We start from the raw sequence: 15,949 nt of genomic DNA on the forward strand, positions 1-15,949 counted from the left end.
TGTTGTGGTATGTGTAATATTACCATCAGAAAAAATCTGATTTTACAATATTTTAGGTAAGATTTTTAAAAAACATACTTGACAATAACTTATCTTTTTCCCTCTCCCTTTTTAGAATATGGTTTCTAGTTTTAGGGTTTCTGAGTTACAAGTGTTACTGGGCTTTGCTGGACGGAATAAAAGTGGGCGCAAGCATGACCTCCTGATGAGGGCGTTGCATTTATTGAAGAGTGGCTGCAGCCCTGCGGTTCAGATTAAAATTCGAGAATTATATAGACGCCGATACCCACGGACACTTGAAGGACTTTCTGACCTTTCCACAATCAAATCATCGGTTTTCAGCTTGGATGGTAGTTCATCACCCGTAGAACCTGACTTGGCTGTGGCTGGAATCCACTCGTTGCCTTCTACTTCAATTACACCTCATTCACCATCATCTCCTGTTGGCTCTGTGCTGCTGCAAGACACTAAGCCCACCTTTGAGATGCAGCAGCCATCTCCTCCCATTCCTCCTGTCCATCCTGACGTGCAGTTAAAAAACCTGCCCTTCTATGACGTCCTTGATGTTCTCATCAAGCCCACGAGTTTAGGTGAGTATTAAGAGAAATTACTTTTTAATTAAAATTTTTTTTAGAAGCAAATAAAATAACCTTCAGCTACTAGTGATTTGTTATTAATATCTTAACATTGAAAGCCAGGATTGGCAAGATGGCTCAGAGGGTAATAAAGATGTTTGCAGCTGGGCGTGGTGGCGCACGCCTTTAATCCCAGTAGAGGCAGGCGGATTTCTGAGTTTGAAGCCAGCCTGGTCTACAGAGTGAGTTCCAGGACAGCCAGGGCTATACAGAGAAACCCTGTCTTGAAAAACCAAAAAAAGATGTTTGCTGCCAAACATGATAATCCTAAATCAGTGTACAAGAACAGGGGGAAAACCTGTTCCTGGAGCAGACTCTCTGCTCTTGCACACATGTACCATAGCATGCATGCCCCCACAGATTAATGTACCAAAGAAATTGATAGCCAGGTGTGGTGTGCAGTAATTCAAGAGATCTGTGGGCTTAGCAAGGGTATCATAGGGAGGTCAGCCTGGACTGCCTAGTAAACTTGAGGCTGACCTGGATTATGTATTGAGTCCTTATTTCAAAAGCAAAAGAAACAGCCCCAAACCCCAGCCCACAAAAATTAAGGGGCTAGGGAAATGTTTTAATGTATAAAAATGCAGCAAGCCGAAGACCTGAGAGTATGACTGTCTAGAACCTGTGTAGACCCAGACTTGGGTAACCCAGACTGTGTAATCTCAGGGTTCTTACAGGGAGGTGGGAAGTAGAGTCAGAAAATCCCTTCAAGTTTAGTGCGGGAGTCACACACACACACACACACACACACACACACACACACACACAGAGTGTGATCTAACTTACATGCTCCTGCCTGCATTGGCAGGTGAATGTGGGTGCACACACAGACGATTTAACGTCATGCATGGTGTGACTCGTGCCCATTGGACTTATGCCTATAGTGCTAGGACTTGGGAAACTGAGCAAGGGGGTTGCTGAGAATCTGCGTCTAACTGGGCTACGTAATACTGGGCCATCAAGGGTTGTATAGGAAGACTTTGTCTCAAAAGCAAAACAAGACAACAAAACAAAACAAAACAAAACAAAAAAAACTTAACAAACTTTAGGTATTACTGCTAAACATTAAATGTATGAGTAAAAAATTGTGATAGACATAACAAATTTAATTTTAAAATGTTCTATCATTTGAGTATCTTTAGTTTTTCTAATTTGTAAGAATTGTGTCTGTGTGACGGGTATGGGGAGAGGCATAAAAAGCCAGTTATGCCTGGCAGTGGTGGCTCACATCTTTAATACCAGCACTTGGGAGGCAGAGGCATGCAGATTTCTGAATTTGAGGCCAGCCTGGTCAACAGAGTGAGTTCCAGGTCAGCCAGGGCTACAGAGAAACTCTGTCTTGAAAAAAAACCCAACAAAACAAAACAACAACAACAAAAAAAAATCAAAAAAAAAAAAAAAAAAAGAAAGAAAAAAAGAAACAGAAATGTTCTTTCTTTAACGTCCTTGTAGTTTTTCTTGTATGAATTTCAGCAGGACTAAAGGAAAATAGATTTTTGCTTTGTTTTGAGACAAGGATTCTCTGTATAACCAGGCTGGCCTTGAGCCCCCAGAGAACTGCATGCCTCTGTTTTTTGAGTGTTGTTATTTGGCATTTTTTGTTTGTTTGTTTTGAAACAGGGTCTCTGTATGCCCTGGCTGTCCTAGAACTTGCTCATGAATTAATTGAGACGGCCACGCTAGTAATGCATATAGCCTGCTTTATAGCTACCCTTAGAACTGAAAGGGTTCTTACTTGTCATTGTTTTTTTTTTGATTTTTCGAGACAGGGTTTCTCTGTGTAGTCGTGGCTGTCCTGGAACTCACTTTGTAGACCAGGCTGGCCTCAAACTCAGAAATCCGCCTGCCTCTGCCTCCCGAGTGCTGGGATTAAAGGCGTGCGCCACCACGCCCGGTCATTGTTTTTTTATAGATACTTTTTTAATTTTTTAAAAAAATTTCCCCCTGTTCTCAGCTTATAGACATCAGAAACACACAGGAAGATCCCATTTCTAGTTCAGCCAGAGATATTTCAAAGTTAGCTATCTCCCTATATGTATGGTGCCTGCTTTGTTTTGTTTTTTCCTCTTCTCCATTTGAAAAGACTTGTAGTTGCAGGGGCACTGTGTGATCTTTCTGTTGGAGATAGTTGTGAGTGCTGTCCTAAAGAGAGTCGCACTAGGAGAGTCTATTGTAGTGTTCTTTGGAAGTGTATTACGTGTCTTAGATGATAGTGTGTTGCCTTGGCACTATGCCAGTATTCTCATGTACATTCTCACTTTTCGCTCACTTAGAATATTTTGTTATATCAAATGTCAGGCACCATTTCTACAGTCCTATATACATATATGATATATATGTCATCTGTGAGCATCTTTACTTGTAGTTTTGAAGAACTGCACATATTTTTGAAAGATAAATGCCTAGCTGAAAAGTTGGAACAAAGAGCTATTTCGACATTCAGTGAAGTTGAATTCATTGCACCAATTTATATTCTTCAGCATATGATTGTATTGTTTTGCCAGCATCTTCATGAACATTGTATTACTGGTTTTGTAATTCTTGCTAATCTCAACGATAACAGAGTTAATGTTTTATTCTTTTCATGTCCTTAAGTCCTTTGTATTAGGATATGCTTGGTAAGCTCCTGAGTATGATCAGACTGGTATAAAGTGATATGCTGACTCGTTATATCCATTACAATAGACTGTTTTAAGTATTTGAATAAATTCAAGCAAACAGTTTAATTAAATAAGATAATAAGTGATTATTAATTTGGAGGTGGCCATGTGTTCTATTTGTAGGGAAGAAATGAGATGCCTTTAGGGAGTATGTTAATGTAGTTAAGTCTTTTTAATAGGAACAAAGAAGAAAACGAAGCTGGGCATAGTGCACATATCTATCACTTGGGAAGCTGAGGCAGAAGTATGGAGACTTCAAAGTCAGCCTCGGGTATATAGCAGGGCACTTGAGAGAGGGTGTGAAAACTGGGCTCAGTGTTCAAGGCCTCCCCTAGCATGTGTGAGGCCTGAAACTGAATTTGATCCCTAGAACTGCAAAGGGAGCAGGGAGTAACAACAGAGAGTGGGGTTATGATTAAGAACTATAAATTGTGCTCAGATGTTATATCAGCCTAATTAATGAAGAATTCAATTATGCTTTCTTATAGAGACTTGAGGGAGCTTGGGTTGTCAAATATGAATACTTGGGATTGTTGGAATTTATGTCAAGAGAGAGCTCTAGTTAATCATAGAAGTTGAAATTGTAGTATATAATTGTAAGGCCAACTAGTGAAGAACTGAATAGAGAAGTACAGGTTTGCTAGAAAAAGGGCTAAGGCCATTGCAAATGGAAGACTGCAGAATAGAATTTAGAGCTAGCTTACTCAGATGTGGGACACAGTAGCAGAGGAGTGGGCATGGAAGGGGTGCTGACGATGATTGACTCCACACTCGTTCTCTCTCACAGGAACTTTGCAGAGAAAATAGACAGTGAGCAGAGCACTGTCAGAATGGTATCAGGGACAGGGAAGAAGGTTTTAGGCACACACTCAATGTGAAAGACAGAGGATACTGAAGTCAAGGAAAGGACTTCTGGTAATTCCACTTTGTGGTAGCTATCTTCCTCTTTGTAAGTCTGACTTAAACTCACTGATTTTCAGATATAAGAAATCTCAATTCTCTGACCTCTTCAGTTAGCTTTTGCAGTGGTGATTATTATTATAATGATATCTGTTGGTTGTTAACCAAATAATCAAAATTGAACTAGTTTGATAGTATAAAATGGCTTTATTTCTCCTGTCACCAATTGTATATAAATGAGCCTGTGTACAGTTTTATAAAAATTTTAAGCTTTAATATCCCCTTGAAATATATTTATTTTCCCCCAGTTTCATTTTTACTGTCATAAAATGTCTCTAACATCAAACTGTCTAGAGACTCTCATCACCAGTCTATCTCTGTTTCCTTTCATCTTGTCAAAACTGAAACTCTGAGCCCATAAAACTATAATTCCCCATTTCTTCTCCCCTAGCTTCTGGCAACCACAGTTCTACTTTCTGTCTCTGATATTTACTCTGCTAAGTACCTCAGATAAATAAATCACAGAATACAGCTTTTTTGCTATTTGGCTTGTTTTACAGCTAACATAATATCCTCCATACTTGTCTTGGCATAGTACATATTACTTCTTTCCCTTCTTAAAACTATTGAAAATTATTATGTATTTTTGCCTTTTGCTTATCCATGTGTCTGTTTTTTGTTTTTTGTTTTTTTTTTTTTTTTAACCAGACAGGGTTTCTCTGTGTAGCCCTAGCTGTCCTGGAACTCACTCTGTAGTCCAGGCTGGCCTCGAACTCAGAGATCTGCCTGACTCTGCCTCCCGAGCGCTGGTATTGAAGGCGTGTGCCACCACTCCCGGCTCCATGTGTCTGTTTTTAGACAATTGGTTGCTTTCACATTTTAGCCGTTGTGAATAATACTTCTTGAACATTAATGTAAATATCTCTTTATCAAAAGTGAAATTGTTGGATCATATGATTGTTTTTAAGTTTTAAAGCAACTACCATATTATTTACCACAACAGCTGCAATATCTTATATTGCTATGAACAGTACACAGTTTTGCATGAGAATTTTTATACACCCATGCCAAAATGTTCTGGTTTTGGGGGTAGTGCTTTATTTTGGATAGTAGCCAACCCAGTGGGTATAAAGTAATATTGAATTGGAGTTTTCTAATTATGAATTATATTGATTGCTTTTTCATGTGATCATTAGCCATTATATATATTGTTTAGAGAAAAGTCTTTACAAATCATTTGCCCAGTTTTGAATTGGGTTACTTTACACTTCTATTTCTTTGAATTTTCGGAGGATGTCCCCATCTCTGTTCCCTAGCTGCCTTACTTTTGATTTAGAGATACAACGTAATAAGGAATATAAGGAAAGTATTCGTAGATGGCATTGCAGTGATTGATGGGGACGGAAACCAAGCACAGTCTTTTTGGTTTTTTGAAACAGGGTTTCCTTTTTTTTTTTTTTTTTTTTTTCTTCCGGTTTTTGAGACAGGGTTTCCCTGTGTAGCCCTGGCTGTCCTGGAACTCACTCTGTAGTCGAGGCTGGCCTCAAACTTAGAAATCCACCTGTCTCTGCCTCCCAAGTGCTGGGATTAAAGGCGTTCGAGCCACCACTACCTGGCTCCAATCACAGTCTTAGATGATGCAGTGTAATACATTAGTTCACTCAATGCTAATTTTATGACTTACCAGGTTGGCTAAACTGAGCCACAAATCTACCTATCAACTTTCCATTTTTAAAAACTTTACATATGGGACTGGCGAGATGGCTCAGTGGTTAAGAGTGCCGACTGCTCTTCCGAAGGTGCATAGTTCAAATCCCAGCAACCACATGGTGGCTCACCCGTAACGAAATCTGATGCCCTCTTCTGGAGTGTCTGAAGACAGCTACAGTGTACTTACATATAATAAATAAATAAATCTTAAAAAAAAAACCCTTTACATTTTAAATTTATATACATAAATTAAACCTTTAAAAAAGTTTATATTGACCTTGTAGTAAGCCACTTGCTTCTCTCTTGCTCTCTTGGGCTCTCCCCCCTTAATCCATGGCCATGGCCGGCCTCTACGTCTCTACTCTCTCCTTCTCTCTCCCTTTCTTTGCCTCTACTACTCTCTTAACTCCCCTCCCCATGCCCTGAATAAGCTCTATTCTATACTTTAAACAAAAAATTAACAAGACATGTTAAAATGACAGCTTTTTACCTAAGTATTTTACCAAGCCAGTTTAATTATTGTCAAGTAGGTGACAATAGGTATGTATCAGACTATAGCTTTTTTCCTTGAAATACTTCATTTATTTTACTTAATTATTTTAAGACAAGGTCTTACTATGTAGCCTTGGCTGACTTGGTAGCACTATGTTTTCCAGGCTTGCCTTGAACTCACAGAGATCTGCCTGCTTCTGCCTTCTGAGTGCTGTAACTGAAAATGTGTACTGACATGCCTGACCCAGATTTTAAATTTTTTTGAGTGCATGTTGATATCATTAAAGTCAGAAGATGTTAGACTTTGTGGAGCTGGAGTTACAGGTGGTTGCCAGCCATCTGATGTAGGTGTTAAAAGTTGAACTTTGGTCCTCTGTAGGAGCAAAAAGCCCTCTTAACTCCTGAGCCGTCTTTTCAGACCCTTCATTTTCCCTCCTTTCCCCTCTCCCCTCCCTCCCTCCCTCCCAAAGACTTAAATGCAGACCACCAAAACTAAAAATTCTTTTGTTGTCAAAGCTTTCACGTGTGTTAATTGTCATAAAAAGTAGAGAAAAGTGTTACCATATTAATTGAGAAAGATTTAGAAGTTTTATGTCAATTTATTTGTGTGTGTGTGTTCCTCATTTTTTAACCTTGTTCTTTTTGGGGCACTCTGTACTTGTGTTAGATATTTTCAGATTTATGGCTAGAGAAACACAGTACTCATGCTGTCAGGTAGGATTGAAAACAATGCTTATTCACTTGGTTTCGTGGTTTGTGCTAGAGATTGGGTCTAGGGTCTTGTGCCAGTCCTCTTAGTGCTGCGCTTGATATAGCCCAGCCACTTTGTGTCCCTTGTAATCTCACAATATGGGCTGTTGTATTATGGTTGACAGTTACAGGGTGAACTTAGTTTTTGACAGAGGAAAGAGGAAGCCACACAGGCGGAAGAGAAGAAAGGACAAGCAGGAGCCCAGGACTGGGGAACTTACTTTGTTCTATGTCCCATAGTAAAGTGCCCATGCTTTTTACTCAAGGAGTAAATACTTTTCTTGATTTGATGTGACTGACAACGAGCTTTTTGATGTTAGACACTTAGCTGTCATCTTGTTCTTGATCTTGGATAGTTGTAGCAGTAATATAAAGGAGTTATTTTGGCTTTGCTCTTGGGTGAAGTTGCAGTACTTTATGGTCTATTCTCCCTCTCTGTCTGTCTGTAGGCTATTATTTATGAGACAAGATCTCTGTAGCATTAAGCTCATTGTACAGTCCAGGCTGGCTTTGAACTCATGATCCCCTTGCCTCACCCTTTTGAGAGCTAAGATTACAGGCTTGTGCCACAATGCCTATAATGAGCATTAGAACATCAGTATTAATGTGTTACAGTTCTTCATGATGTTTTCAATACATTTTAGCCTTTAATAATATAGTTTAGCAGGATAACTTTACCAGATAATTAATTCTTTATAACTAGGTTATAATTACTACTTAGCAAATTTACCCAAAGTTTTGAAATTTTCGGACTTTTGTGTGCTCTGAGTTTTTAAATATAAAGCACTAAAATAACAAAGATGCTAAGAACATGGTTTTTTTTGTTTGTTTGTTTGTTTGTTTGTTTTGGTTTGGTTTTTCGAGACAGGGTTTCTCTCTGTAGCCCTGGCTGTCCTGGAACTCACTTTGTAGACCAGGCTGGCCTCAAACTCAGAAATCCGCCTGCCTCTGCCTCCCGAGTGCTGGGATTAAAGGTGTGCACCACCACATGTATGAACATGTACTTTTAAAATTTTTATTTATTGTTATTTATTTTATATCCATTGGTATATCTGTGTGAAGGTGTCAGAACTGAAACTGGAGTTAAAGAGAGTGGTGAACTGCCATGTGGTATTGGATATTGAGTCTGGGTCATCTGAAAGAGCTGCCAGTGCTGTTAGCCCTGAGCCATCTCTCCAGCCCTGAGAAAACATGCATTTCATGGGCGGCCTGCTCTGAAGGCTGTGTTTGACACTCAGGAGATAGCCAGAGTGAATGTTGTCTTGAATGGTTTATTATATTCTGATATCACAGTATAGTTCATATTTTAGAATACTGAATGATTATTTAAAATTAAGCTCATTTGGATAACTATACTCAAGATTGTAGATGAATACATTTTCATACAATCCTGGAGTTTTAGAGTATTAATTACATTTACCCTTTAACATTTCAGGGCTTAGCTCGTTATTGCAGGTGCTTCTTTGTTACTGAATACATCTTTTTCCCTCCTCAGTTCAAAGCAGTATTCAGCGGTTTCAAGAGAAGTTTTTTATTTTTGCTTTGACACCTCAGCAAGTTAGAGAGATATGTATTTCAAGGTAAGCGGAATGTTTCAAATATATTTTTCCTTGAAGGTTATGTGTTTGCCTTATGTGTTTGCCTTTTAGAGTTATAACAAGATACAATAGACTAGGTGACTTAAACAGAAATTTTTTTATTTTCAAAATTCTAGATAGTTCTGTCTAAGATCAAGGTAAGCTTTGTTGCTCCGAAAGCCTTTTCTGGAGGTGCATTCCAGCTATGCAACATGATACTGTATGACGACCATGTCTGTTAACTTAGGGGTTTCTTTAAGAATTTTAATTGCATCTATAAAAGCAATTACAAATACAGTCACTTTGTGGTTAAGGTTTCCATGTATAAACTCTGGGAGCCCACAGTTCAGTCTACAAAAGTTGAACTAATCTCTCTCTCTCTCTCTCTCTCTCTCTCTCTCTCTCTCTTTCTGCCCCTCCCTCCCTTTGTCCTTCCTTCCTTCCTTCCACTTTTTTATACATTGGTTTGTGTGTGTGTGTGGTGGTGGTGTTGAATGTCATGGTAAAATCGTCAGGAATTCTCTTATGTGGCGTCAGGGAGCAAACTCATCAGGACATAAGGCTTAGTGAGCCTCTAGTGCCTTTACCACTGAGCTGTGTTGCCATGCCCAATTGTACTATTTCTTAAGTGATAATAGTGTAACTGTGTTAAGTCATATAATAAATACTGTGTACTAGAAAAAGTTGCAACCTTTCAATTAAACCTTAAGAATCTTTGTAAGTTTTTTTAAGACACGTTGGCCAATATTTTTTGTTTTGCTGGTGTTTGGAATTAAACCCTGGAGCTTCTGTGTGCTGGGCAAGGGCTCCTGTCACCTTCAGTGTTTCAACTGAAAGCTTTATTTAAAATAGGGCAGCATAATAAAAAGTGAGCATTTCACATGGTGATTCATCCCTGTAATCCTTCCTTGTGCTCCAGAGGTAGAGACAAGAGGATCTTTTTTTTTTTTGTTTTTTGTTTTTTGTTTTTTGTTTTTTGTTTTTCGAGACAGGGTTTCTCTGTGTAGTCGTGGCTGTCCTGGAACTCACTCTGTAGCCCAGGCTGGCCTCGAACTCAGAAATCCGCCTGCCTCTGCCTCCCGAGTGCTGGGATTAAAGGCGTGTGCCACCACGCCCGGCAAGAGGATCAGAAGTTCAAGGTCAGCTTTGGCCACCTGAGATCTGTTTCAAAGTAAAAATGAATTTGTTAGTTACCCAAAGATAAAATAACTATAAGCAGACATTTTGGGACTAAATGTGAATAACTTAATGGTATTCTTGGGTAAGAACAAAAACTGGGGGCTGGTGATATGGCTCAGCGGTTAAGAGCACCCACTGCTTTTCCAGATGTCCTGAGTTCAATTCCCAGCAACCACAAGGTGGCTCACAACCATCTGTAATGGGATCTGATGCTCTCTCCTGGTGTGTCTGAAGATAGCTACAATGTACTTACATACAGAAAATAAATAAATTAAAAAAAAAAAAAAAGAAAAAGAAAGAACAAAAACTGGGCTTACAGTGGGCACTGGTGTAGGAACTAATAGCCTGATCAGAGCAGAGTTGGAGAGGGGGAGAGGTGGACTCTAACTGGTCTCAGCTTGGGTTTTTGAAACTTCAAAGCTTAATCTTATCTTAACCATAGTGACACACCTCCTCTAACAAGGCCACACCTACTCTAAACATTGCCACACCTCTAATTAGTCCTAAATAGTTCCTGTAAATGAGGGCAAAGCATTACAACAGGAATGTGTGGGACCTTTTTTTTTTTTTTAAAAAAAGATTTGTTTATTTTATGTTTATGAGTACATTGTTGCTATGTTCAGACACACCAGAGGAGGGCATCAGATCCCATTACAGATGGTTGTGAGCCACCATGTGGTTGCTGGGAATTGAACTCAGGACTTCTGGAAGAGCAGGCTGTGCTATTAATCACTGAGCCATCTCTCCAGCCTCCTGTGGGACCATTCTTATTGAAATAAGCATACCTGCGGACCATTTTCTTGACTCAATTGCTTCCGGGCAGCCCATCTCTGAATGATGCCACCCATGTGTGCTGCTACTGTATACTGTAGGAAAGTAAGCTAAGCAAGCCAAGTAAAGAGCAGTCCTCCTTGGCCTCTGCATCAGCTCTTCCCTCCAGGTTCTTGCTCTGCTTGAATTCTTGCCTGGACTTCTTTCAGCTGGGGAATATTGTTACGTAAAAGCTGTAAGCTAAAGTACCCCCTCCCCCCCAAATTGTTATGGTCATGGTGTTTATCACTGCAATAAGACAAGAAACAAATAAAACTGCACAAACCAGAATAGTTCTGGGCAAGGTTAGCTATATAGTCAGTCACCCTCCCTGGCCAAAATAACAGGCAGCCTCCAAACCAGAGAAATACTACTATTCTTTTCAGTTTTGGATGAAGAGGAGGAATTCTAGTGGTATGGGACTCAGAGTCATTTTATTACTCTGTAAAAAGGGAAAGTTTAGTAAGTTGTAGTGTGATGAGTTCCAGTTCTATCTAGAAGGAGCCAGTGTTGGGTGCTGGAGAGATGACTTCATGGTTCAGAACACTTAGTGCTGTTCTCACCCTCTGTAACTCCAGTGCAGGGTCTGGTGCCCACTTCTAGCCTCCTCCAGTCTTTATTATGGAAGTGTGCATTATCAAGATTATAGGTGAGTATATCCAGATAATATATCATGAAATTCTTGGCACTTAGCACTTTAAAGAGTGTTTAATATTGTATGGAAAAGACTCTGAGACACAACTAGATGTTTTTGAGCAATCATACTGGTTTTTAAAAAATTACATATCTTGAAATCGTCAAGATTTTATAATTTATCAAGTTTAAGGTTCCACAGAGTGATGTTTATATAAATAAACTGGTTTGTAACACTCTTGGGATAGAAATAAGCCAACAAAGAACACAAAAGTACAAATTATTTTAAATAGAACTTTGTATCATTAATGTAGTGGTAAGTCTCTGAGATCAGTTTTTAAGGGATTTGTACAAGGCATAGTATTAAATGACATAATGACTTTCTACAACTGATTGCAGTCTTGTTAATGAGCCAAGTTACTTAACTGAAGTGTCCATTGGCACTGCAAGATATTATATTAAAAACCCAGTTTACTTTTGACAAATGAATTGATGTGAGGAGGAAGGAGATCACTCTTAATCTTGGTTGTGTTAGAAAACTGCTGAGTTAGTATGTGGGCTTTTGAAGGAAGTGAAGATGTAGACTGGAAAATACATATTTCAGGGTGCTTTTTATTCTATGTGTGCCTGTGGTATGTGTAAGTCCATATGCAGAGGCCTGAGGAAGCTGTTGAACGTCTTACCCTCCATCTTACACAGAATCTTCACTGATCCTGCACCTAGGCTTGTTCTTCCTGGTGCTTTCTGCCCTCAACCCTTCACTCCCGTGCTGGAGTTGTAGTTATGACTATGCCTGACATTTTGTGTTGTGATTCCCAGTGCTAGTTGTTACCCACTACGAATGTACTTATTGCTTTAGATGGATGATTGTAATAATTTCATGTATATTTATCCCAGTATAAAATTTTACCAAGTAATGCTGTTTTCCATTGATTTGAAAAGAAATAGAACATGTACATTACAAACACAATCTTTTCAGAACTCGGGGACCTATTGGTAAAAACAATCCTTTTCCTAATAAATGTAAATAAAAGTTTGCTGAGACGTATTACCAACATTTAATCCCCCTATGTTTGGCTCTCCCTTCTTTTTTGTACTGAAGTATTTCAAAGCTGGTCACTTGCATTATGTAATACAAGTTGTGCTTGAGTATGCAGCTCTAATGGATTTTACAGGATTATTCATAAAGTTGTGTGTGTGTCTGTGCTTGTGCAAATGTGTGTGCAGGTTGCTGTATGTAAAAGCCAGTAGTTGGCATCAAGTCTTTAATTTGTCCACCTTATGTATTGAGGCAGGGTCTCTCAGTTGAAACTTTGTAGCTCATTGGCTACTTGAGCTATCAAGTTTGCTTTGGGCAATGCCAGTTTGCATCTCCTGATTGCTGGGATTGTAGGTGAGTTGCTACTCCTGGTATTTAGCTATAAGAGTGCTGAGGACTTGAATTGTGGTCCTCATGAATTTTTTATAAATTGAGCCATCTCTCCAGCTCTCACTCAGAAGTTAATTAATTCTGTAATAAAGTTGTATCTGGCCCATGTTCAAACGTTCGATGTTATCAAGGAAGGGCTACATACTACTTTTTTTTCTTTTTATTGGATATTTTCTTTATTTACATTTCAAATGTTATCCCCTTTCCTGGTCCCTCCCTCCCCTGATATCCCCCATCCCGTCCTCCCCCCACCCCCTGCTTCTATGAGGGTGTTCTTCCACCGACCCACCTACCCCCACCTCCCCTCCTTCCCCTACACTGGGGCATCTATCAAGCCTTCATAGGACCAAGGACCTCTCCTCCCATTGATGCATGACAAGGCCATCTCTGAAACATATACAGCTGAAGCCATGTGTACTCCTTGGTTGATGACTTAGTCCCTGGGAGCTATTGGGTGACTGGCTGCTTAATATTGTTATTCTTCCTGTGGAGTTGCAATCCCCTTCAACTCCTTCAGTCCTTTCTCTAACTCCTCTATTGGGGACCCTGCGATCAGTTCAATGGTTGGCTGCGAGCATCCATCTTTGTATTTGTAAGTCTCTGGCAGGGCCTCTCAGGAGACAGCCATACCAGGCTTCTTTCAGCATGCACTCCTTGGCATCCACAATAGTGTCTGGGTTTGGTAACTGTATGTGGGATGAATCCTCAGGTGGGACAGTCTCTGGATGGCCTTTCCTTCAGTCTCTGCTCTACACTTTATCTCCATCTTTGCTCCTGTGAGTATTTTGTTATCCTTGTTTGTTATCCTTCTAAAAAAGTACCGAAGCACCCACACTTCTTGACTTTCATGTTGTCTGTGAATTTTATCTTGGGTATTTGGAGCTTTGGGGCTAATATCCATTTATCAGTGACTGCATACCATGTGTGTTCTTTTGTGTTTGGGTTACCTCACTCAGGAAGATATTTTCTAGTTTTATCCATTTGCCTAAGAATTTCATGAATTCATCATTTTTAATAGCTGAGTAGTACTCCATTGTGTAAATGTACCATATTTTCTGTATCCATTCCTCTGTTGAAGGACATCTGGGTTCTTTCCAGCTTCTGGCTATTATAAATAAGGCTGCTATGAACATAGTGGAGCATGTGTCCTTTTTACCGGTTGGGACATCTTCTGGATATATGCCCAGGAGAGGTATTGCTGGATCCTCCGGTAGTACTATGTCCAATTTTCTGAGGAACCGCCAAACTGATTTCCAGAGTGGTTGTACAAGCTTGCAATCCCACCAACAATGCAGGAGTGTTCCTCTTTCTCCACATCCTCGCCAGCATCTGCTGTCACCTGAATTTTTGATCTTAGCCATTCTGACTGGTGTGAGGTGGAATCTCAGGGTTGTTTTGATTCACATTTCCCTGATGACTAAGGATGTTGAACATTTCTTTAGGTGCTTCTCAGCCATTTACTATTCCTCAGTTGAGAATTCTTTGTTTAGCTCTGTACCCCATTTTTTTAATAGGGTTATTTGATTTTCTGGAGTCTAGCTTCTTGAGTTCTTTGTATATATTGGACATTAGCCCTCTATCAGATTTAGGATTGGTAAAGATCTTTTCCCAATCTTTTGGTTGCCTTTTTGTTCTATTGACAGTGTCCTTTGCTGTGAAGAAGCTTTGCAATTTTATGAGGTCCTGTTTATCAATTCTTGATCTTAGAGCATGAGCCATTGGTGATCTCTTCAGGAATTTTTCCCCTGTGCCCACGTGTTCGAGGCTCTTCCCCACTCTCTCCTCTATAAGTTTTAGTGTCTCTGATTTTATGTGGAGGTCTTGATCCACTTGGACTTGAGCTTTGTACAAGGAGATAAGAATGGATCGATTTCCATTCTATGTGCTGACCACCATTTGAACCAGCACCATTTGTTGAAGATGCTGTCTTTTTCACTGTATGGTTTTAGCTCCTTTGTCAAAGATCAAGTAACCATAGGTGTGTGGGTCTGCAGCATGGGTCCATTTCTGGGTCTTTAATTCTTTTTTTTTTTCTCTTCGAGACAGGGTTTCTCTGTATATTCCTGGCTGTCCTGGAACTCACTTTGTAGACCAGGCTGGCCTGGAACTCAGAAATCTGCCTGCTTCTGCTTCCCGAGTGCTGGGATTAAAGGAGTGCACCACCACACCCGGCTTGGGTCTTTAATTCTATTCCATTGATCTTCCTGCCTATCTCTGTATCAATACCATACAGTTTTTTAAATCACTATTTCTCTGTAATTCAGCTTGAGGGCAGGGATACCCCCCCCCCCCAAGTTCTTTTATTGTTGAGAGTAGTTTTCGCTATCCTGGGTTTTTTGTTATTCCAAATGAATTTGCAAATTGTTCTTTCTAACTCTATGGAGAATTGATTTGGAATTTTGATGGGGATTGCATTGAATCTGTAGATTGCTTCCAGCAGGATGGCCATTTTTACTATATTAATCCTGCCAATCCATGAGCATGGGAGATCTTTCCATTTTCTGAGGTCTTCTTCGATTTATTTCTTTAGAGACTTGAAGTTCTTGTCATACAGCTCTTTCACTTGCTTGGTTAGTCACCCCAAGGTATATAATATTATTTGTGACTATTGTGAAGGGCATTGTTCCCCTAATTTCTTTCTCAGCCTGATTATCCTTTAAGTAGAAGGCTACTGATTTGTTTATTTTTGGGGTCACTTAAGTATACTATCATCACCTGCAAATATTAATATTTTGACTTCTTCCTTTCCAATTTGTATCCCTTTGACCTTTTGTTGTCTGATTGTTCTAGTTAGTACTATGTTGAATAGATAGGGAGAGAGTGGGCAGCCTTGTCTAGTCCCTGATTTTAGTGAGATTGTTTCAAGTTTCTCTGATGATTTACTTTGATGTTGGCTACTGGTTTGCTGTATATTGCTTTTACTACATTTTAGTATGTGCCTTGAATTTCTGATCTTTCCAGAACATAACAGGAAGGGATGCAGAATTTTGTCAAATGCTTTTTCAGCATCTAATGAAATGATCATGTGATTTTATTTTTTTCTTTGGGTTTGTTTATGTAGTGGATTACATTGATGGATATCCGTATATTGAACCATCCCTGCATCCCTGGGATGAAGCTATTTGATCGTGGTGAATAATCTTTTTGATGTGTTCTTGGCAAGAATTTTATTGA

General features: G+C 39.5%; 1 protein-coding gene across 5 annotated transcripts in view; it reads left to right on the forward strand.

The window, feature by feature from the left end:
- Positions 1–15,949, forward strand: part of Pias2 (protein inhibitor of activated STAT 2) — an 85,401-nt gene that overhangs the window by 27,050 nt on the left and 42,402 nt on the right. For all 5 annotated transcript variants that reach the window (XM_029471728.2, XM_021150174.2, XM_085833399.1 and 2 more), the window contains exons 2-3: positions 116–590; positions 8,643–8,727. In XM_029471728.2, the coding sequence (XP_029327588.1) occupies positions 116–590; positions 8,643–8,727 (560 nt within the window). The remainder of the gene's footprint in view (positions 1–115; positions 591–8,642; positions 8,728–15,949) is intronic.

This window comes from Mus caroli, unplaced genomic scaffold, assembly GCF_978045245.1.
Source record: "Mus caroli unplaced genomic scaffold, Mus_caroli_1 scaffold_19, whole genome shotgun sequence".
Lineage (NCBI taxonomy): Eukaryota > Metazoa > Chordata > Mammalia > Rodentia > Muridae > Mus > Mus caroli.